The sequence below is a fragment of the Cornus florida genome, unplaced genomic scaffold (genome assembly GCF_030987335.1).
Source record: "Cornus florida cultivar Cherokee Brave unplaced genomic scaffold, ASM3098733v1 CherokeeBrave_3.0.0_Hap2_Chr04, whole genome shotgun sequence".
Classification (NCBI taxonomy): Eukaryota; Viridiplantae; Streptophyta; class Magnoliopsida; order Cornales; family Cornaceae; genus Cornus; species Cornus florida.
This window is the reverse complement of record NW_026775574.1, coordinates 54,283,553-54,308,320: the sequence shown is the minus strand read 5'-3', so window position 1 is coordinate 54,308,320 and position 24,768 is coordinate 54,283,553. Positions and strand designations below refer to the sequence as shown.

General features: G+C 37.0%; 1 protein-coding gene across 2 annotated transcripts in view; it reads left to right on the top strand.

Moving 5' to 3' along the window:
* LOC132303264 (uncharacterized) overlaps positions 1 to 24,768 on the top strand; it is a 65,978-nt gene that overhangs the window by 18,375 nt on the left and 22,835 nt on the right. The window contains exons 7-11 of one of the 2 annotated variants that reach the window (XM_059800451.1): positions 2,187 to 2,238; positions 7,928 to 7,993; positions 17,352 to 17,500; positions 24,340 to 24,410; positions 24,514 to 24,708. In XM_059800451.1, the coding sequence (XP_059656434.1) occupies positions 2,187 to 2,238; positions 7,928 to 7,993; positions 17,352 to 17,500; positions 24,340 to 24,410; positions 24,514 to 24,708 (533 nt within the window). The remainder of the gene's footprint in view (positions 1 to 2,186; positions 2,239 to 7,927; positions 7,994 to 17,351; positions 17,501 to 24,339; positions 24,411 to 24,513; positions 24,709 to 24,768) is intronic. The other variant, XM_059800452.1, reaches the window with a different exon arrangement.

Here is a 24,768-nt window from a genome sequence, read left to right as displayed (position 1 = left end):
ATGTTCTTAAAAATCTCACAATAAAGCTTTTAATGAAAATCATAATTTTAATGCAAAAAGCCACACCACCCTAAGTGTTTATATAGACCTTTGAAACCCTAATTGAACTTGGAAAATAAGTTAATTTCGTGCATAAGGTTTTAGAAGAAAGTCTATATATAATAGGAAGTTGAAACAGAGTAGGAAACAAAGTTTCCAAAAACTGCTGCAAACCTTGAACCGGTTCAAGTTGGCCAGTGTGTTTTTTAAAAACGAAGCTTCAATACTTGAACCGGTTCAAGTTGGCCAGACCTGCTTTTACACTTAGAAAAATTTCGGCAACACTTATTTTTGAAAACATGCAATGTATGCTAGTGTCCTTACCTTCTATCTAAACTTCTTAAGGTGTTGTTCTTACCTTTTTCGAAGTCATCAAGCTATTGATCACAAACAACTGTTTAATTCCGCTTCCGATCTCAAACTTGAATTTGAACTCAGAATCACAACTCAATCGGACTTGTTTTGACAACGAAATTAGCTAATTACAAAATATATATCTCACAGTCCAACCCTTCTAAAACTCCAAATTACCCTTTAGTTAGTCTCTCTCTTTCTCTATATATATATATATCTCAATGTTTTCAACTGTACCTTCCTTGTGAACCCAAATTAAGATAATTTAGGTTGGAAGCTTATTCTATGTGTGTCTACGGCGAGTTGCCGAAGATATGCAGAAGCTAAAAATGAATTGAGAGAGGGAAAATAGTGTTGGCATATAGTTAAAAACTCAGTAACACATGGATGCAAAAAATGAAGAAACAGTGGTGTCTATGTGTTTCTATATATATATATGTCTATATGTATATATGCATATCTATATGTATATATGTATGTATATGAGAGCACACTAACAAACACAAATATACCCATACTAAGAATGAAATTCAAATAAATTGATTATACTAATAGATAGTCCATTACACACTAAAGCTTCAGCTTTTATTTGCAATCAGAGGGGTGGTCATCAAAGGAGTATCTAAAGTTAAGATAAATCTAAATAAACTGATTTGGCAAGTTTGAATTGAATATTCCAACAATCTGATCATTAGAAATTCGAGGCTCCAAGGGAATGGATGAAATATCATGCGTGGTTCTTTGGGACCATCTCTCATTTTGTGTTTCCATGTTGCCTGATGGGTGTAGCCGGAGGTGAGGACCAAGCTGTGGATGTAAGCCAGAAAAGTCTCTGTTCAGGACATTTGGGACCGGATGGACTTCGGTGGAGATATGGAGTGAAGAAGAGCAGAGAGCCAGCGCAAGAGACAAAGAGGAGATGGGGATTATTATTTTTTTGAGAAGTACGATTGTATATTAAGAAGCGTTCAAAAGGGGAACGAATCCCTCAAAAGCTAAGACGGGATGGAGATTATATGGATAATATTGCCATTTTAATTTTCTGTTTTACTCATACATATATTAAATTTTAAAATTTTAGGAGTCAATTCAGTGATTTTACGATACAGTTAACATCAAACTAACAATAATTAGATTGGTTGATTTCTTAGCCGCTTTTCCAGAGTTGAGTGAACAAATTTCAGTTCAAGGGAGTAACTTGCAAAAATTTTGTGTTTCAGGGGTTTTCATCATCATCTTCTTCTTCTTTTTGGTGCAATTAACCCAAACTTAAATTAAGACATTATTCAACGAAAAACTTGATTATAGATTGGTCATAATGTGTTATATACTTCTATACGAAATTGCAATTGCTCCTGTTCTTGTATGCATACTCTGCATTGGTAGTGGTAGTGGTAGTGGCAGTGTATATGAAGGTCAAAGTGTTGGGAGATGCAGCAGTGATGGATGTGATGATGAAGTGAATGTTGGCTATCGTGGAGGTTGTGTTTGAGATAGTGTTATATCTGTGGTGGCGGAGGTGGTATGGTCATTGTGAAGGTGGCTGGTATTGTGGCGGTCTTGATGTCATTCTAAAAGTGGAGGTGGTGCATAGTCACAGTGTTGCCACTTAATAATGGTGAAGGTGAAGTGATGCTGCAGATGGTAATCCGTGTTGATTCGTTGTCAAAATTAAACGCTGGCATTTTGCATTTTCATTTGAATGAGTAACTCCTATTGATTTAGCTGATTCCTCTGTATAATGCAAGTTTTTATTAATTTATTTACATCCCTTTTGCGTTATCTGTTTTCAGGGGATCGGGTGAAATACATTGGTCCTTCTCTATGCATTGAAGCTGATAACAGGTCATTACCTTTTCCGTGTTCACATCATATGAGCACTTGCTATGTTATCTGTATATGATGTTCAGGTGTTAATTTTTTTTTGCTGTTCTAGAAACACATACTTGTTCATTGGGCATTATTCTCCCTCGTAAATTGGGCATTTCACTTTGGGATTACGAACAATGTTTTTGTATCACTCAAATATAAGCTTTTGTTTTGGATGTTCGTGATATATACTCATGATGTTTTTCCCCATCTGTTGAATCTTGAATTTGACTGATTTCAATATTTTATATTTTACTTGGTTGGTCACGCGCTTTGTTCTTTGAAACAATATGTTGTTTGTATTTATTGATTTAAGAATCCTAGTTGTTTCTACAGTTCTCATATAATGTTTTTATGATCCTAGATTTCTAATTTATTTGTAAAACTTTGTTTGGTTGAAAGTGTTCAATTAACGGAAACCTATCATGATGATTGTTGTTATATTGGTTAATATTAAGGTGGTGGTTTTGTCTTGCAAGCACAATGATAAGCCATTAATGTTGGCTGAACTGACTTCCAATAATATATTTCTTAGTGTTTCTAATCTTTTCCTTTTTCGTTTGTTTGTTTGTGTGTGTTTTTCTTTGCTTAGAACTGAACTCAGCTTCTAATTAATGCTGTTGTAGCTGTTTCTTGTATTAGTTAAAGAAAAGCATTTGCATTTCTTTTGGGAGGATTAGAGGATATGTGACTAGGAGTCTATTACAAAAGCAAAATGAAATGGAAAAAGGAAATGTATATTAGTGAGATAAAGGAGAGAGTCCACCAACCATTAGCTTGAGCGGTATCTTCTACACCTTCCAAAGAAGTGGTTGAGGGTTGATAAAGTGGGTCCATGAATGTGTCTTACCTATCAAAAGAAGAAAATTGAAGGGTGGAGAGATTTAATAAGTTATCTATCAACAAGCATTTGTGGTTCTGGACAGGTCGTGCATAAAATCTTATTGTTGACGAGGAGGAAATTTTTGACGGGTCTTATAGTAAGAAAATGCTTTTGGGAATTCTTTTATAGCTTTGCAATAAACGAAAGTGAAGGATCAAATCATTCTCAACTCAACAAAGCCTTTTTCCCAACTACTTGGTGTTGCTGCACGACTCCTATTTTTCCATTACACTCTATATGAGGCTACAACCTCAATCAAACCCCATGCTATCATATCCTTCCTTACTCACTCCACCGACGTTAACTTTTGTCTTCCCCTAGGCTTACCTTCAATGTGGACCATGCCACTTTTTCTAACCGGCGCACTTAAGTGGTTTTCTTTGCACATGTCAAGATCATCTTGTACTTCAATCATCTCATCTCATAAATGTGGTCATTTCTAATTCTATCATTTCTCGTCTTACCGCACATCCATCTCAACATTCGCATTTCCTCCATCCTGTAGCAAACAGAAAAAAAAAACAGAAGTCTCCTTATAGTAGTAAGGAAGACTTGAAATACTCCAATCACTGTTGTGGCCTAGATTTCTAAAGGGAAATCTGGGAAAAGCCTTAGAAAATATTTGCTTCTTTGTTCTTCCTATCTCAGGAGGTAAGCCTAAATACTTATAAAAATTCCCACCAATAGGGATCCCAAAACTCCTGCTTAATTCTTCCCTCTCCTCTCTAGGGACATTTCCACTGAAAATCCTTTAAGATTTCTCATAATTTACCCTCTGCCCAGATAATCTTTCATACACTGTTAAACTCCTCCTAAGTTTAGAGAGTTCCGTATCATTAGCCCTACAAAAAACGAATGAGTCACCGGGAAAAAGCATAAAATCTGATAATATCTTCTTTTTTTTTTTGATAAATATAAAATCTGATAATATGTCAAAATTATATTGATAAAGACTTGGTTGCAGCAGATATAGAGGTCTGTCCCTTTTATAATAAGACTATTAATGATCCTTCAGTTCTCTAGACTGACTTTTAGATTACCCACAGAGAATTAATGACTGCTTTTACCATTCCCATGACATTTTCAGATTTCCCATACCATAATTAAAACTTTGAGTAGACACTTTCCAAGACTATTGATTATTATTTGCATCAGACCCTCCTCCTTGAAGAAAACTCGCCCTCGAGTTTGAAGCAATTTACCACGATCTATTAAAAACCCGAATAAAGCCTTCCATCCTTTCTTTCTTCTTTTCCTTACTTGAACAAATCACAATAATCTTCTTTCACAATCAGAGAACATCTTTTCATGAACTTCCCGAGCTCTTTCTTTAAATTTAGAAGATTTCTGAAGCTTGCTTGAACACATATCATGAAACAAAACCTGAATTAATCTGATTTTTGAATGAGAACAACTCCAAGTTATATGGATTTTCCAACTTCATGAACGACGCTTCATTTCCCAAGTTATTCAAGCCACCTAAATCTGCTGTAGTGCTTACTGAACAACGTTCCATTGGAAGATCAGTGTCTTTATCTTTTTATTGCCTGCCTTAAGAAGCAAAGTCTGATTTATATTCATGATTTTTACTCTCAAATCCTTGATAAAAACAGAAGTCTCCTTACAGAAGTAAGGAAGACTAGAAATACTCCAACCACCGTTGGAGCCTTCACGCTGTCGCGAGGGATCGAGTCTATGACTTTCTCATTCCTTGGAAGCGTAGAATCAAATATCTGATTAGCGTTCTTCAGGATAGCCTAGTTGGTTTCGATCTTTATTTTAGATGACTGTGTTGGATCACTGTTCCCAGTTGATGATGCTGGGTTGTGGTTAACAGACCACTCAGAGTTACCAACCATGTATCTCTGCCAGATAGTTTAATCGCATCCAGACTCTTTGGACGCTCCAACCGTGATGTCGGCCATCAATCCTTTGGGTGGCATTATTGAGATGTTTCGCCTCCGGATACCAATTTGAAATAAGGTCAAGTGATCGGTGCAACTGCGGTTTCAACCTCGTCGGATTAGAGAACAAAACTGGCTACTAGAACACTACAATCAAAACCAATTCCATGACAATTTCCCTTACTTTTAAGGAACGACGTACCCTCTTGTGGAGATGGGGGTATCTAGGCTTCCATCGTTTGTTTTAAAGCATTAAAACAGCAATACCATTCGTTTTTGTAGATGATTCATTGAAGCATTACTAGTTCCAGTTGATAGGGCTTACCAAGAAGAAGACCAGAGGGAAGTCCTCTTTCCCGGTACTTCAGAGTAAGGCAGACAAAGGGAATGGACTTAGCCAACTTTCTGTCCGATCATACCCTATAAGATTTCTAAAGGGAAATCTGGGAAAGCCTGAAGAGAAGTTTAAAATCTGATAATATATCAAACTTATATTGAATAAGACTTGGTTCAGCAGATACATAGGGCTATCACTTTTATAAGACAAGTATTAATGACGCTTACTATAGACTCACTTTCAAACTTCTCACAAAAATGATGGAGAGTCCGTGGATCACCTTCTTTTGCATTGCCCCGTGGCTCACGACTGCTAGAGTTTTATCTTTGGTCTGTTTGGCGTTCATTGGGTTATGCCTCGGTCCCCAAGAGATTTGATTGACTTTTGGAGGGGCTACAGTGCAGGGGCCCACGCAGCCATGCATGTGATTTTTGGAGGGCGACCCCCCTTTGTGTTTGGTGGTGTATTTGGAATGAGAGGAATAGAAGATCTTTTGATGGGGAGGAATCCTCCATTGGGGCACTGAAATTTTTTAGTTGGGTGATGGGGAGAAATTGTGTATCTTTAGATGAAATTGCGGATTTTTTGGGTCTATAGAACTACCTCTTTGGCTTTGGCCCTTGTATAGCTCTTGGGATGCGTTCCCCTTTTGAACACTTTCTAATACCCTTTTATTTATAAAAACAATAAAAAAATTACTACTTAAAACTTTGACTAGACACTTTCCAAGACTATTAATTATTATTTGCATCACGACAAGAGTGTGGTAGCCAAGTTCGTAGTGTGCTTGGGATTTGTGCTTAAGGTTTCAGGTTCAAGTCATGGGTGCAGTATTAATTGATTTATTTTTACTTATCAAAATATATATATATATATATATATATATATTATTTGCATCACATACTCACTTTACGCATAAAAGGATATAAGCATACCTTAGAAAATAACAGGAATAACCAAAAGTAGCCTAATGGAAAAAAATTTCCTAGCCCAAGAAAATACCTGTGCATTGGATAACAGATGAATGCACTTGAAAATAGTGACTGTTTTTGGGAGAATAGAACATTACTTTAAAACATATGTTGCGATAGTGTATAAATCCTGGGGACTGATTTGATGTCCAAAAACTGACATTGATACCAATTCATGCTCCTACAACCAGAGAAGGATGGGATGCTGGGAATTTTCCCACTGTAGCCAGTTAGGGAAGGCAGAGATGATATTGAATTCCATCAGGATCTTTGTATGTTTCTCCATCTGACTCTGATTCCGGAGTTACTACCATCAATAATGATAAGAATGACAAGGGACCAAATGATGGTTATAGATTTGTCTAAAGCAAAAGAAGGATTATCGCAAGGATTGTATCAAGAGTGATGCCACTGTATGAGAGGAACAAAAAACTTAATGAAGCTTCAACCTTAAATCCTTTACCTGTTGGGAGCCGTAGAAATCCGGTTATCTTTGAACATCCTTATGTAGATGCTGAAAAATTTTACAAAGTTACAGCCGTTGCACCTTATAGTCAGAAAAGAAGAACATGCCAAAATGACATGCTGGATATTAGAATTTTACCTCAAAGATATTCTCTTGGAATATTTTTCCGCTTCACCATCCAGGTTGTTTAGCAAAAATGAAGCCTAATGTGAATGCCTGGCTATGGCTTTTGTGATTTTGTCTTTCTTCGTATTTCAATCTGAATCTCTAGTGAACAACTTACCATTAAAGATGGGATTTGTTAACTATTCTATTGGATGGATTTTTTATTCGATTCTTCTTTTTCATGTCGAAAATTCTTGTTTTTGAATTATGGGGCATTTTGTTAGAGAAATTTTGGTTCTTGTTTGCATATTAGATGTTTTGTCATAAATTAGGCTTATTATCAAAATAAAAAATATTTAGCATCTTATTACTATCACCGCATACGAAGAGGGTAAGCAAATCTACTCCATTTTATTTTTGTTTTTATTTTTATTTATTTGTTTTACCTTGGCAAGAAACACACACACACACACACACACACACACATACACTTGCCCATATGGGGAATTTAACCCTCGACCTTCTAGTTTGGAAGGAAGGAAGTATCACTAGGCTACAACCTTTGGTGGTAAATCTATTTTGTTTTAAATTATATCTTGATGTAATTTGATTTTTTTTTATTGATTATGAACTTTTCCCCTTTTATATGAACTTTTCTAAGACCAAGTTTCTGCTATATAGAATACTGATTTTTTTTTAATCAAGATTCTCGTATACGTTTTGCGTTGTCCGCCCTAAATTACGGATAAATGTCAGGATGTGGAACTGCGAGAGTATTTTATTGGTTGCAGGCGATGTCCTAGCATTGTAGCTTACTTCTGAAATGATATCTGTCAAGCTAACTGTTTGATTTTGAAACTGTGATGACTGACAAACATATGCGGGGTAGGGCATTTCATATTTCTAGTGTATCTTCTGAAGGTCCTTCAACTTGAACCTTCGCCCATCAACTATCACTTTTAGACTCGCCTGATTGTTGACATATATAATGAATCACAGGGTTGGACTGGGGAAGATACCAACTTCTGATGGCCCAACAAATGCTTATACCATTATACGTAGCAGGTGGGTTGGTAAGTAGACATGACATATCACATATGGACGAAAAACTGCTGTTGCCCTTTTACTCTTGGCACATAATTGGAACTGCATTTATTCTTTATCTTTCGATTTCTTTGGGAGCATCTAAGACAATTCCTTGTTTTTCAGTCAAATAGTGCTCCAAGATGTGGATTAATTTCCTTGTGTGAGTAGGTTAACTCCGTTCTGAAATCAAAGATAACGGTAGCGTAGTGACCTCATTGTCAGCATAAATTTGCTGAAGCATCTTGATTTTGAACATCTAAGCTATCTTCTTTTGGAGTGGGTGCATTCATCTTTTCAAATGTGAAAAAATAATATACAAAAGTTACCGCCAGTTATAGCACATTCTGCTCCATGGTGCTCCCAAGTTACCTAGGTAGTGTTTGGGGGAGCTTCCTGTCATTAGAAGTCCTTTATTATGAGGACCTTGTAGAAGGGATTATTAGAAGGAAAAGTCCTTTGACAATAAAGATGATTTTTGATTTACAATATTACCCTAAACCCATGACTCAATCACCTATCTCTAAATAAGACCATCTCAAAATAAAAAGAAAGAAACAAACTACATATTGTGCTTTAGGTATTTCTTCAGTCACACCCAGCCACCCATCTTCATAAAAGAAAGCTTCCTTTTTTATTTGGTCAAAGTTTCACATTGTAGCAGTCATGGGTGTTCATGGCTGAACACCCACTTAGATTCCAAATCTAATAACTTTCATTGGCTATGGTAAAGGATAAATGAAGTAGATTGATCCATCTATGCAAATGGCGATGCCAATTGCATTCATGTTCTTACTGTTAGTAGATTGAACTGGTCGGTGGTGATGTTGCTCTGGTCGCCGGGTTTGAATTTTGAGAGTTGTGTATATACAAGTTTGTTAGTTTAGAGAGAATGTAGGGATAGAGTAGAGAGAAGCATGACTTGTAATTACATAAAGATTTAGGGTTAAAATGGGTAACATTCAGTTATAAATAGGGACAAAATGGTATTTCTATGTTCAACATTAATGGTAGTTGCTGGATTTGCGGGAATGAGTTTCAGAAAGCAACTCTCTGTGGCTTTGGCTGAACGGGCTTTCATCGGGATGAATTTTTCTAGAAGCCCATTTGAAGAATTTTACCAAACACTTGTTTTTATTGGGGGAATGACTTCCTTGACTTAGAAGCCTGTTTTGAGGCTACAGTAAGCCCTCCCAAACAGGCTCCTATTTTCCTTCTTGTCATGGAAAAGCCTTTTTTTTTTTTTTTTTTTCCTCTATTATTTATTTTTTGGTTTTGTAACTTTTTTTTTAATTTATTTTTGGGTTTCTACATCGTATCTCAACATGTATAGTTGTATTGAAGTATCTTGGGTATTTTAGTTTTGCTGACTGGTTACCAAGGCAACAATACAAAGTTGGACGAAATGCAGAAGACAGTGAAAGATTTCCCGTTTGTGCAGCGGGTACATGGCAAATAATTTTTTTATGTCAGAGGTGGAGGCAGTGATAAACTAAATTACTCAAGAATAAGTTAAAAACGTGTTTATGTGCATGTGCATCTAGCCGTTTGTATGTACATACCTGCTAATATACATATGCCTGTGTAGAATTTTGTTAATATATATTTGATATTCATTATCCTCAATTGGGGTCAGAGGAGTTATTGCTGCCTCAAGAAGGAAGGTGTGCTAGAAGTAGGCAATGTGGTCCTTATTATAGAACCTTGGAAGGAAAGGATTGTTGGTATTTCTTAAAGATCCAATCTCCATATGGCATTAGTTGATCATAAACTAATGTTTTGAGGAATATGATTGGGATGCCAATGTCGAATCTTGGGATACTGACCATTGTACTCGAATATCCATTTTCTAGGCATACTTTGATTCCTTTTCATACTTAATATGTTAGTGAAGATGGCACATGGTTAGGTTATTGGAGTATTTGTGGTTGGGGGAGCATTCGTTATCGAAGTGGAAGTGTTCAATACTGAAATCCCCTGAAGAGCTCTAGCAGTGCGATCTTCATCTCCTTCTTGCTCTTATCTAATATTACTTCTATTAAATTCTTTTGCTATGATTTTGGTGATTGTTGACCTTCAGCCGCATGGTATACTTGGGTCACTGAAGGCCCTGATTTTAAAGAGCTCCAGAAAGCAATTCCCCTTCTTGTTAGAGTTGCGGCTTAAAATTCTGGTGAGAATTCTATTTTGGACAAACGGAACTGGTTGTGCTTGGGCAGAATAGTTGAAACGGTGCGTGACCGTGACCCAGAGATGGGAACCAGTTGCGTTTGTGCATAAATTAGTTTCCTATTCCAATTTGGGAAGTTGTTGAGCAAAATTGATATGAAAATTCCATGATAGGAAAATTGTGTGCTCTTGTCCAATGAGGAATTGGTGTGAAGACTCTATAAATAGAGATGGGAGTGAGAGATTAGTGTAGAGAGAGAATGAGAAGTAATTTTAGAGAGAAAGGTGAGTTGGGTTTGTGAGAAGAGAAAGAGTGTGTAATCGAGTTTTGAAGTAAAGTTAGTTGTTCATTGCCTGTGGACTAGGTTATTTGCCGAAACATGTAAATCTCGTTTTACTTGTGTGTGCGCTTTTATCTGTTATATTTGCCAATTGTGTGTGTGAAACCCTAACAATTGAGCTATGGCGGCAACTATTACAGATGGAAATTATGTGGTTTAGAAGTTTGATGGAAGAAGGAACTTTAGTCGTTGGCAAGTTTGGATGCAAGATTTACTGATTTAGCATGGTCTAGGAGAGGCTTTGGGTAAGAAACCGAAAAAGATGGAAGATGCACAATGGGGGAAGATCAACTTGAAGGCAATGAGTGCGATTCAATTGACTTAGGTTGATGATATTGCGTATGATGTGATAATAGAAGATTTAGCAACAAACACGTGGAAGAAGTTGGAGAATCTGTATATGGGAAAGAATCTCACCAACCGGTTAGTTTTAAAGCAAGAATTAAATTCCTTCATGAGAAAAGAAAGGGTAAGCCTACAAGAACATCTTGGTGAGCTAAACAAAATTATTTATGATTTATCTAATATTGATGTCAAGTTATGTGATGAGGATAAAACAATTATTTTGTTAACATCGGTATACTCTACCTACGAGCATTTATTCAATACTTTGCTTTATGGGAGAGATACCATCTTGGTGGAACAAGTTAAGAGTGCTTTGTTCTCTAATGAGAAGTTGAATGATGAAGAGAGTCGTGATGCTGAGACTCAAGTTCTTATTGCTCAAGAGAAGTAGAGATTTGGAGCTTTAAGAAATCTTGTGACATTGTCAGAGAAAAGATGCCTACAAGTGTGGAAGAAAGGAGCATATTCAGTGGTGTTGTCCAGAAGGAAAGGAGAGTGCATTCGCTGCTGTTGTTGTGTCTGAGGATCCGAAAGAAGAGAGTGATAATGATAAGGGTTGTTGGTGTGAAGTGATGAATGGATTAATAAAGATTAGAAGGGGGCCACGTATTATACTTTTGGGAAGGAAGGTCAACATTCTCTATATTTTGTTGGGAAATACCATGCTAGTTGGTGCAATTGCGAATACATAATGGAAGCCTGTTTCAAGATCTACTAGAATGGAGAATCAAGAGTAGCAAGAGAAGGAAGAAGTCTTTACAATTGCAAGAGCACTAGTCTTTATCCCAGAAGCAAGAAGAGTTCGATTTGGTGATGCGAAGATAGATTCCAAGTTTAATTATTTGAACTTGGAATTTGATAGGTAAAGATGAGTGTGGTGGACGGCGAAGAACGATAAAAAGGCAGAAGATGATAGGTTCAAAGTGGAGGGTTTTTTTCAATCGAGGTGGAGCTATGGAGGAGCACGTGAAGATATAATTTTGAGCTAAGGTGGAGATTGTTAGAGTTGTGGCTTAAAATTCTGGTGAGAATTCTATTATGGACAAGCGAAACCGGTTGCGCTTGGGCAAAATAGTTGAAACGGTATGTGACCTAAAGATGCGGAATGCGTTTGTGCGTGAATTGGTTTCCTATTCCAATTTGGGAAGTTGTTAGAGTAGAATTGATATGGAAATTCATTGGTAGGCAAATTGTGAACTCTTGTTTAACAAGGAATTGGTGTGAAGACTCTATAAATATAGATGGGTGTGAGAGATTAGAATAGAGAGAGAAAGAGAGAAATAATTGTAAAGAGAAAAAGTGAGTTGAGTTTGTGAGAAGAGAGAGTGTGTAATCAAGTTTTGAAGTAAAAGTCGTTCTTTGCCCGTGGACTAGGCAATTTGTCGAACCACGTAAATCTCATTTTGCTTGTGTGTGTGCTTTTATCTGTTATATTTGCTAATTATGTGTGTGAAACCCTAACACTTCTTTCATCCTCACATGATACACCGATACTTGTGTCCGACACACATTTTGTAGTTGTGTCAGTATCCTGTCATGTTGACAAGTATCATCATCATCATCATCATCGTCATCGTCATCGCCTTAATCCCATATGAATGGAGTTGGCCACATAAATTCTCTATCTCTAATCTTTTCTATTACATGCCATTTCACCTGCTATATTTAACTTTTTAAAGTCATTTTTAATAACCTCATTTCATATTATTTTTGGTCGCCCTCTCCATCTCTTACCTCCTAGTAGTCTTCTTCCTTTGACCGGCGTGTTACTAGGTCTCTGATGTAAGTGTCCAAACCATCTTAAGGGTAAATGGGACACTCCAACCATGTAGTTGGCTTTGAGGAGCTAAGTATTAGTGAGGTTCTCCATTCTAAAATGCTTGATTGAGCCCTTAGTTCAGAGATGCTGTTATATTTATAAAAGTAGTAGCGGCCTTAGCCCCCGGTTCCACTTTCATGTCCTTGCAGATTATGTGGCCTAGCTTTTTCCAAAGTAATAGAAAAAGGTGTTCCATCAAAACTGAAATTTTGGCTACAGGACTGGGAACTGGATGACGTTTTTAGCTTTTTCGAGCTCTTGTATGAACAGGAGATTGATGGTGGAGGTCTGGAATCTTCGTTTGGGTGCCTTCTTCTCAAGGGAGATTTGATGTGCGTTCCTTGTTTAGATGCGTCTCGGACTTCAGGACCTGATTTCCCGTGGAAGGTGGTTTGGCGTTCTAAGGCTCTGCTCAGGGTGGCCTTCTTTGCTTGGACAATGGTTTGGGGCAAGATTTTGGCACTCGATAACCTGAGAAGTAGAAGGTAGGTAACTGTTAATTGGTGTGCATGTGCAAAAGCGATGGAGAGTCAGTTGATCACCTCCTTGTGCATTGTCCAGTGGCTCATGACTCTTGGTGCCTTCTCTTTGGTTGGTTTGGAATTCAATGGGTCATGCCTTGGTCTTTGAGAGGCTTGATTGATGCTTGGAGAGGGTGCTATGTGGGATCCCAAGTCCGTGATTTTCGGAGTTTGGTGGGTGGTGCCCTTATGCGTTTGGTGGTACTTACGGATGGAGCGGAATACACGATCCTTTGATGGAGAGGAATATTCTATTGGCTCTCTTTTTTGTTGGGTTAGGGGGAGAAATTGTAAATCTGTAGAGCAGATAGTTGATTTTTTTGGGTTCCTTGGGCCCTACCCCTCTTGGCTTTGGCCCTTGTGTAGTCTTTTAAGATGCGTCCCCCTTTTTGAACGCGTTCTAATACATATTTACTTATAAATAAAAAAAACCCCGATATTTTGGTTCTTTTGGATGGTATAGAGTGTTATTAGTATGGGTTTAATTTTTTGTTTTTGTTACCAACGGGTCAGTGGCCTAGCGGTACCAAGCCCTTATTTCTCAAAGGGAGGTCAGGGGTTCAAGCCTCAGTGTAGGCATGGGTGTCACTGGGTGTGTGAGTACCAACTAAGAAAAAAATTAGTATTTTTTTGTAAGGTTATTGAGCCATGTGTTAGCAAAACTAGGGATGTAATTATTTTATTGCCCCGAGTCATTTGTTTAAAACTGAAACTAGACGATGGTGATGAAGATTAACAAAGAACGTGCCAACAATCTCTCAAGATCAGTCACATATCTAGGTCTTGTAAGATGAGACCTTAATGACAATTCATGATCTAGGTTTCATCTTTGAAGGCTCAAAATAGTGTTTTTTTTATTTAGAAATAGGGTTTTCCATCTGTTGAAGTATTGATGGATTAGACAAAATTTCAAACAGTGTTTTTTGTAAAAACAATGAGATCGGTCTAGACATCCAGAATGGTTCGTTGAACATCAGTTGAGGGTTCAATCAATCGATCAGCATAGGATAGTTTTAGAACGTCTCTAGAAACAAAATTTTAAAAGGAATTATAATTCCTATATTGCCTATAAATTTGGGGCTAATCTAGGACATGTTTTACGTCTCTTGGACCTCTTTACAATCTAGTGAGAGAATTTATATTATTAACAAGAGAAGCTTCGGGATTCGATCCACGGTTTACCGGACCATAGTATATGTGATTGAGATATTCAAAGCAAGGAGAACGTCAAAGACAATCAAAGAAAGCATCAACTGGGCAATATTGTGAAAATCGAGGAATCAGACAACCATGGAAACAAGCTTGTTGATTGGCTGCAACAGAGCTTGAGTTGGATCTTCTTGCATGAGTCTGGGTCAAGTGTAACTAGGGGATTCTTGGGGTAGAACATGTTTAACCTAGTTGTAAGCCTTTCTCTATGGTATTTCACGTAAAAGTTTTGTGCTTCTACTTTAATTTAAATACTGCTTTATGTGTTTGGGTGATTGCAATTGAGACACACGATTAACTAATTAACTGTATATTGAACAAAGATTGACATAAATTTGAAAAGTTAGTTATTTGTAATTAAGTATCCATATGACCTATTCATCTCCCTTTGATTCTAATTGAGCCATGAGAGTCTTGGGTAGTGATCCAAATATAACTTTATTTTTTGATTTATATCTTGTTATTTTAATAAGAAAGTAGCAGTTTTGTTTTGAGCCAATAGCTTGGTCCTTGGCATTGTGCTCATTTTGTCTTGGGAGATCACGGGCTAGTTGTATGTTGTATATTTTCTGCTGCATTGTGCCCATTTCTCCTTGGAGTTGTCATGCATTGTACGCATGGTCTTCACTTTATATTACTCTTCCTCCCTCTCTTCCATTATCTCCGTCATAAGGGTAGGGGGGGTGTTATTTTGTGGGATTGGTGGGCGAATTGGTATAAGTTAAACACCTAGTACTTCTTTTTCCTCTCTCATCGAGTAACATAAAGTGCATGTATATATAGTAATTCAAATTGCACATGAAAGGAATTCTCTTAATTGATTCGAGTAGATATATATTTTCTTATTAGAAAAAGGTGACTTGCTTTTACCTCGTACTGGTTAACTTCTAAGATTGTAAATGAATGCTGAATGGTTGATCATCAAGGATCAAGGAAATGCATGTCTTGTTCATGTTCCTCATCTTCCGTGGAGATTTCAACATCATCTAATTTTATGTTATCGTTGAAACATTTATTGAGCAAACCATTTATTGAGTAACATAAAGTGCATGTATATATAGTAATTCAAATTGCACATGGAAGGAATTCTCTTAATTGATTCGAGTAGATATATATTTTCTTATTAGAAAAAGGTGACTTGCTTTTACCTCGTACTGGTAAACTTCTAAGATTTTAAATGAATGCTGAATGGTTGATTATCAAGGATCAAGGAAATGCATTTCTTGTTCATGTTCCTCATATTCCGTGGAGATTTCAACGTCATCTAATTTTATATCATCTTTGAAACAGTTATTGAGCAAACCATTTACATTGTGTCTTTGTTTCCCGTCCTCATTGGCATTTTGTTCTCAATTTTTTATGGCGATCTGTAAAAGACCATCGCTTCTTGATGTGAAAGATAAATATTAAATTTAATATCAAATCCATGTTCTATGCCATGAGAAAGTGAGGCGAGGACGTGAGGGAATGTTATAGATTCATGTTTCTTAACTATGCAAAACATATATATTTCGTTATTTTGTCTGTTCTAGTTCCAGTTCTTGCTTCTTGTGATGATCTGTTGTTGGGGGCAGCAAAAATGCGCGAACATAGAGATCCAATGAAAACCAACAAAGTGATCACACACAAACACAAGATATTATGTGGTTCGGCACAAACCGGCCTACATCCACGAATGAGTAGAGATTCAACTATGATTTATAGAGATATTACAACAGCAGAGTACCAACACTTTGTACATATCTTTTCACCATGTACCAGTCCCCGAGCTTGTCTCCTTGCTAGCAGTGTTACCGGTGTTTTTCCTACTCTACCAACTTATAAAATACCTCTACCCATCAAATCCCCCAAGAGACTACATCTCTCTCAATCTCATAAGTCTCAATTATAACCTAGGTACATATTTATAGAGTGCTAGATCCAATTCCTTGTTGGACAAGACTCAAGAGTTACAATACCTTGCAACACGAGACTTGCCTAACAAGAAATTTCCTAACAAAACAACTCTAAAATAGAAACCTAATTAAAATTATAATTTGAGACACAAGTCCCAACATCTATTAAGGACACTGAATCATTGCTCACAGAATTCTTCTTAGTTTATTGGGAAATCTAATAGAATTGGGAAGAGAGTGACGGAGTTCTTTTTTTGTTTCCTAGTTGGTACTCACACGCCCCCTCCAAGGAATTGTTTGCACCTAGCAGGATTTGATCTTGTGACCTAATGCTTCATGGCCCAAGTCTTTTCCAACTAGGCCAACCCCTTGGGGTTAGTGATGAAGTACTTTTTATCCCTACGTTATGAGAAATTAATTAACATCCTACATTATGTATAAAATGCTCCGGCATTCGTCAATATTTTTGATGAACTTTTTGAATTATCTGCACATTTCTCGAGGAACATAAACTAATTAACTATCCCTCAACCGATTTCTTCATGTGGTTGGTGTTATATTATAATTTGCTAGGAAATTATATAAGCTAATAGCATTGTTGGAGATCCTTTTCAGCCTTTAAAGACTTAAAATGTTCTTGATCTTCAAATTATTAGTTTCTGCCTCATCAATCCTGACTAATCCACTTTTACATGAAGAAATGCTTTCTAGCTTGTTAAATTTTTATACGGAACATATGCTTTGATATTTGAATTCATTTTTCTGTTACTAACCGTACATTATCTTTTGTTTATATAATTTTCTTTTTTGGTTAATCTCTATGATGTCGTGAATCGATTATTTTTTATTTTTTTTTATTTTTAATTTTTAATTTTAATTTTATTTTTTGGGTTTTCGTGGAATCTAATAGCTGACATGTCATTTTCTTTTTCATTATTAAGTTGTTTCTCTATTTCCATATTTTTTACTTTCCCTTATGTTTTTTAAAGCTTGTTATTTGATATTAGATCATTGATCTTAAGAAATTTGACATATTTGCAGGTCTTTGTCAAGTGGTCAACGTGGGGAGGTTTATGAGTTGAATGGGGACCGAGTTGCTGTTATTCTGGATATTGGTGAAAATAGAGATGGAGAGAAGGATGAAAAAGTTGCAGAGCAAGCTGCAAAACCATCAGTATATTGGATTCATGGTATATCTCATAAACATCAGTGAATATGATAATTTATGATCTAATATAATGTAAATATTTCGGTTTTGCCATGGTTTCATGTCATATCGTCTTCATGCCTGTTGGATTAAATTGACATAGATAATAAGCTGTTCAGGTTTTTTTTTCTAAGAACTGGTAGGATTGTTCATGATACTGTTGACTTGCATGTATATTTCATGTAATATGTTGGAACAATTGTAACAAGTCTGAGAAGAATGCATAAATTCTATCACTACAAAATGTTGCATGGAAGAATTGTTCCAAATGTAATTTACTATGCCAAAGTACTAAGAGAAATTTCCATCATCATCTCTTTTTTAATTTACTATCATTCAGAGCTCCAATTGGGACACTTGTTGAATGTGTCTGCATTATTTTACTTAATATATGTGCAAAGGAATTGGTGCATTCTCAGGAATCTATTGAAATGCATTACTTTATATAGTGATCTATTTTCTAAGGTTCTCTCAAATGTACTCTACATTTCGGGAAGTAGTTGATTCCAAACCTAATGTTAGCCAATATGAAACACTTGGGTCGTTGTCCACTTATTGTAGGTAGGTTAATATTGATCCATTTCTTGTTTTTAAAATTAATATTTATGAAAATTGTTGTATGGAAGGTGTCAGCTAGTTGAAATGGGGGCTGTCCCTGGCCTCTTTTGTGTATCCTTCTCTTTGGACTAAAAAAGAAAAAGAAGTCATCTTGTTAATGTGATGACATGAAAAGTACGAAGTATAGTTTTATTCTTTTTGGGGAGGGGCCCCCGCGCCCAGGGGGGATATGAACAGTAGAAATTCATCCTGTAAAATCAAACGATCAAAGCAACTAGTTTGGGAAATCTAAACAAACAAATTTTATAGAATCCAAAAGCATATAGACTTTCAGCCCCACAGTGGTGGCAAGTTTTTATTTATTTTTCTATAAATACATTTTTTTAGTAATGTACGAGTGTATCATTAGGGCAGTTCAAGTAGGGAGGTATATAGGCTGAAGCCCAAGGGATAATTTAGGTTCATTTGGGTGAGAGCTGTAGATATGTACGGACTTTGCAAATCTATTATGTATATAAAATTCATTAATCTAAGCATTTGTATTCCTTGTTCTGTTTAAAAGTTAGATTTAGTTATGCTATCTGTGGACCGGTATACGGTCTTAATAAATTTGTCGTTTATAACGTAACCTGTTTGTTTAAATGAAGCTTGACGAAAGAGAGAGAGAGAAAGAGAATATATGAAAAATTATATGGTATTGAGTAAGTAATACAATAATACAATGGTGTTTATATGGGAGAAGTTACGGGAGTAGGTGAGTGGAGAACTAGAAAACCCTTTACATGGTAATTCTATATATGGTAATGAGGGGCAGGTGACAACTCATACAATACTAATTATACACGTGTGACAACTCATACAATACTGTACGACACTCCCCCTCAAGCTGGAGAGTAAATGTCAATAACTCCTAGCTTGCTACATATGGAATCAGTAGAGTTGTTGGAAAGCGCCTTCATGAAGATGTTTGCCAGCTATCTACCAGAAGGAACAAAAGTGTAACAATCTCATTCGAGTCAACTTTAGATCGAATGAAATGGCAATCTACTTCAATGTGTTTAGTCCTCTCATGGTAGACTGGATTACTAGCAATATGAATAGCTGCCTGATTGTCACAATGGAGAGGAATTGGGTACTGGACTGAAATCCCAAGTTCCTGTAAAAGAGTTTTCAACCAAGTAAGTTCATAGGCAGTTTGTGCCATGGCACGATACTCTGCTTCAGCATTAGAACAAGCCACAACTGACTGTTTCGTACTCCTCGAAGTTACTAGATTTGCTCCTATGGAGGTGTAGTCACCTGTGGTGGATCGTCGATCAGAAGGAGAACCGGCCCAATCTACATTTGTATATCCCTCAATCCGAAGATGTCCAGAAGATCGATAAAGTAGACCACGTCCCAGAGCACCCTTGAGATACTTCAAGATGCGTACAACTGCCTCCATGTGAGGTACCTGAGGACTTGTCATGAACTGGCTTACAACATTGACTGCATATGAGATGTCTGGACGATTGATTGTGAGGTAAATAAGTTTACCTACAAGTCTCCGATACATCTCTGGATCATCGAGTGGGTCACCATCATCCACCTTAAGTTTTACATTAGTCTCCATGGGTGTAGCTACAGGTTTCGAACCAAGATATCCAACATCCTTTAATGGATCAAGAGTATACTTCCGTTGAGAAAGACTAATGCCTTGCTTCGACCGAGCCACCTCAATTCCTAGAAAATACCGAAGTTTGCCCAAATCCTTGGTAAGGAAGCTAAAACTCAAGTGATGGATTAGAACTTGTATCCCATCTTTGTCACTGTCGGTTCTAACAATATCATCTACATATACCACAAGAATCACAATACCACGTTTTGTTTTCTTAAAAAAGAGAGAGTGGTTAGCTTGGCTTCTGGTCATACCATGAGCTACCACTGCTTTACTAAACTTATCAAACCATGCACGAGGGGACTGTTTGAGGCCATAGATAGACTTCTTGAGATGACACGCACACACTGCCCCTTATACTCAAACCCAGGTGGTTGAGTCATATAGGCTGTCTCATTAAGGTCACTGTATAGAAAGGCATTTTTAACATCAAGTTGATGAAGTGGCCAGTCTAGATTAGCTGCAAGAGAGAGTATCACGCGAACATAATTCAGTTTAGCCACAGGAGAGAATGTCTCAGTACAATCAAGGCTATAAGTTTGAGTGTAGAGCTTTGAGACGGTCAACAGTATCATCAAACTTCTGTTTAACAGTAAAAACCCAACGACAACCAACAACTTGAGTATCAGCAGGCTTAGGAACAAGGTCCCAAGCATGATTCAATTTTAAAGCGTTTATTTCTTCTTCTATAGCTTTCCTCCACCCTGGATGAGAAAGTGCCTCCCTGTAGGACTTAGGAAGAGCAATAGAGGATAATGACAGAGAAAAAGCTTGAAAGGAGGAAGACAAGTTATTATACGATACAAAATTAGAGATAGGGTGATTGGTACAATACCGTTTACCTTTCCAAACAGCAATAGGTTGATAAGGATTAGAGTCCTGAGAGATGGAAGAATCTGCAGGCGTTGAAGCGACGGGTGGAAATGGCAAGGCTGGGTTTACTACCTCAGTCGTTGGAACATGATTAACTACTCTTTTCCGGTGACGAGCATAGACATGAAGAGCCGGTGGGATGTCAGAATCAAAAATTGGAGTTCGAAGAACATACTTTTAAAGAACAGAGTCTTCCAGGCGACTGCCTTCTTGAGAATAATAAGGAACATCCTCAAAGAAAGTTACATTTGCACACACAAAATGTTTACGAAGAGTTGGACTGTAACATTTATATCCCTTTTGAGTGCGAGAGTAACCTAAGAAAATACATTTGTGAGCACGAGGATCAAGTTTGTCTCGTCCCGGCTTAGAGTATGAACAAAATAGATACACCCAAACACCTTTGGAGGAATGGAAAAATGATTTTTGTCAGAAAACATCATTTGGAAGGGTGATTTTCCTTGAAGGACCCTAGAAGGCATGCGGTTTAAAAGATAAGCATCAACCAGAACTGCATCTGCCCAAAAATGTTTTGGAACATGCATTTGAATTGTCAAGGCACGAGTGACAGCTAGGAGTGGGCCATTCTTCCGTTCAGCAACTCCATTTTGTTGAGGGGTATCAACATAAGATATTTGATGGATAATGCCCCTTGACTCAAGAAACTTTTGAAAAATATTAAGTTTATATTCAAGGGCATTATCAATTCTAAGAACAAGTAATTTTGCATCAAACGGATTTTGAATTTCAGCATAAAAGGATTGAAAAACAGAGAATACTTGAGATCTATCTTTAAGAATATAAACCCAAGTTAAACGTAAATAATCATCAATAAATGACACAAAATAATGAGCACCAAATAAACTAGTAGTACGAGCTGGTCCCCAAATATCCGAATGTACTAACTCAAAAGGTTTTCAACTTTTATCAAAACGAGACTTAAAAGTAGCCCGGCGATGTTTACTAAGTTCGCAAGTAGTACAATTAAACTTAAAAAAATCAACTAAAGAAGGGACCAAGGCTCGAAGACTATTTGAAGAGGGATGTCCAAGGTGGCAATGCCATTGGTAAGCTGAAGAAGAGGTGGAATGTAGAGTTGGTGGAACAGTAGTTGGCTGGAAGTAGTGAAAACCATCCTTCTCAAACCCCCCACCAATCGTCTTCTTTGTCTTGAGATCCTGAAAGACACAACGGGAAGGATAAAAAGTAACTGAGCAATTTAAATCTGATATGGTTTTGCGAACTGACAATAAATAGAATGAAAATTGAGGGATATATAAAACTGATGAAAAAGTGAGACTAGAAGTGTGGAAGGTACCAATTCCATGAACAGGTGATATGGCACCATTCGCTATAGTAACAACCGATGGTGAGAAAACATGTCCAACTTGAAACTAAGTACGAAGTTGTTGAGAGTCCGAAACGAGTTGCAAAGATTCGAGACGAGTTGATCCGAAGATGCGAGACGAGTTGATCTGTAGATCCGAGTCTGAATAAGACTAAAAAAAAAAAATTAAGGAGGGATCGATTTCCACATGAGAGAGAGAGAGAGAGAGAGAGAGAGAGAGAGAGAGAGAATATATGAAAAATTATATGTTATTGAGTAAGTAATACAATAATACAATGGCGTTTATGTAAGAGAAGTTACGGAAGTTGGTGAGTGGAGAACAAGAAAATCCTATACATGGTAATTCTATATATGGTAACGAGGGGTAGGTGACAACTCATACAATACTAATTGTAGATGTTTGACAACTTATACAATACTGTACAACAAAGCTCAATTAAGCCATCACATGTGTTGTAAAGCATAAAACGGAAGTGAAGAGAGAAATGAAACACGAAGAACACAAGGCCTACATCCACGGCACAAAGATCCCAAAGGGCTACATCACTTCATAATATATTCTCTCTTAATCTTTGTATACAATGATCACCTCTATTTTTAGGTGAAATAATAGAAGTGATAAATATGGAAAATACATGAATGGAAGATTCCCAAAATCAATACCATAAATCACTCCAATCAATATTCTATCATATTCTAAAATCTCTCCTATGATATTTTCATATCAAATATTCTGTCAAGGAGTAATTTAAGGGTTCCTATAATACTATTTTCCAAATATAACATCTTCTAACAACATGGAACCATAAAATCTAATTATAATTGTTCTCATTAATAAAAATTGTGATAATTGATAGAAAATATTTGAAAAAGAAGTCATATATATCCATCCGGGGTGGTTAGAGACTTAGAGTTAAAAGGGAGAAGTTTCATAATATTCGCGCGTAAATGGGAGAAGTCATATGATTACATCCATCCGTGGTGGTTGGAGAGATAAAAAGGGAGGAAGTTTCATAGAATTTGCGTGTAAATGAGAGATTTGATATTTGAAAAATAAAATAAAAAAGGTATGGATGGGTTCCTTCCGAGACATCTGTGATTGTGTGCGCGTGTGCGTGTGAGAGAGAGAGAGAGCAAAAATGATTAGAAATTAACCCTCCCCTGAGGGCTCTCGTCCGTGTATAGGAGAACTACAAATCCCTCAAATCGTTTGATAAGGGGAAAGAGAGGGAATGAGGGAGGGAGAGAGGGTCTGTAGTAGTTGCATATGATCTATTGGGAATGCACAACACATCTCTTTTGAGGAATTTCAATCATGTTTATAAATCCCTTAAGTAAAGACTTCTTGTGCACCATCACAAGATGGCTTTTGGTCTTAAATGATGTGGTTCAATTAACATATTCATCTATTCACATTTAAATGGTTAAAATATATATATCTGAAAAAGCACTTGGTGTGTTTGCCACTTGTCTCTATTGAGACTTGAACCCCGTGTGTGTGTGAGAGAGAGAGTGAGTGCCACTTGTCTCTATTGAGACTTGAACCCCCTGTGTGTGTGAGAGAGAGAGAGAGTGAGTGAGTGAGAGAGAGGCTTGAATCAGCTGTTGGGGCATTTGTACGTTTGTGGATTCATGTCTCAGAATTTCAAGGGGGAGAGGCTTTTATCAGCTGTGGGGTCTTTTGTTACGTTTGTGGATTCATGTCTCAGAATACAATTCAGATCCCTGATTGACAGGGCTTGAAAGAATTAGGAATTTTGAACTTTTTCAACTCTTAAAGGTGGATTTTGAAACTTGGGTATTCTTCAATGCTTTGAGGCCTTGGATCCCTCATTCAAGCACAACCTCAGCATTTTGAGACTGAAAGAGACATTTTTGAGTTTCATGGCTCAAAGGGAGTGGGAATATGTCCATCAAATGGTCGAAGCATGATAAACTTGAACGACTTATCTTATATGATATTTTCCCTCTGGAACTAGATCACGCTGGGTTGGAGCCTGAAATTTTCCTTGTAGGGCCACAATAAATTTCGTGGGTGTTGGAATGGAAACATGTATCTTGGTGGAGCCATATTGAGGAAGGACTGTAATCGGCATACATGGCCCTGCAATATCTATGTTAGCCCTTAGCTACAACCATATTTGAATAATAATCCCGCTGCTATTTTTCAGCTTTTCGCATATTCCAATTAACTTCTGGTATCACTTTCTTTTACCTTTATTGCTTTATTAGAATTGCATAACATGAAATGATCATATGCTAACACTTATGGACACTGTCACTCAGCTTTTGTTTTTAGGGGAAATACCATACTTAAGGACTTTTAGTCCCAAGTTGCACATTTGAATTGCTAATAGACAAACTGACAAGCTTTGTTTACTTACAGTTAAGTACGTTGAGCATGATCTTGATACTCAGGCAGAAGACTGTTATATCGCAATGGAGGCTTTGAGTGAGGTATGATGCTCAAAAATCATTGTAGATGTTGTATGAGGTAAAATTTTGTGTACAATTAGTATCTCTAATTTAATTTTACTTTGCTTTCTGACACTTTCTGCAGGTTTTGCGTTCTAAGCAACCTCTTATTGTCTATTTTCCGGACTCTTCTCTATGGTTATCAAGGGCTGTTTCCAAGTCAAATCGTAAAGAGTTTGTCCATAAGGTGCAGGAAATGTTTGACCAGTTATCAGAACGTGTGGTATTAATTTGTGGACAGAACAAAGCTGAAGGAGGGTCAAAAGAGAGAGAGAATTTTGTAAGCTTCAAATTTAACATCAAATCTTTTTGTGTGGGTGGGTGAGAGTGCTGAAATTTT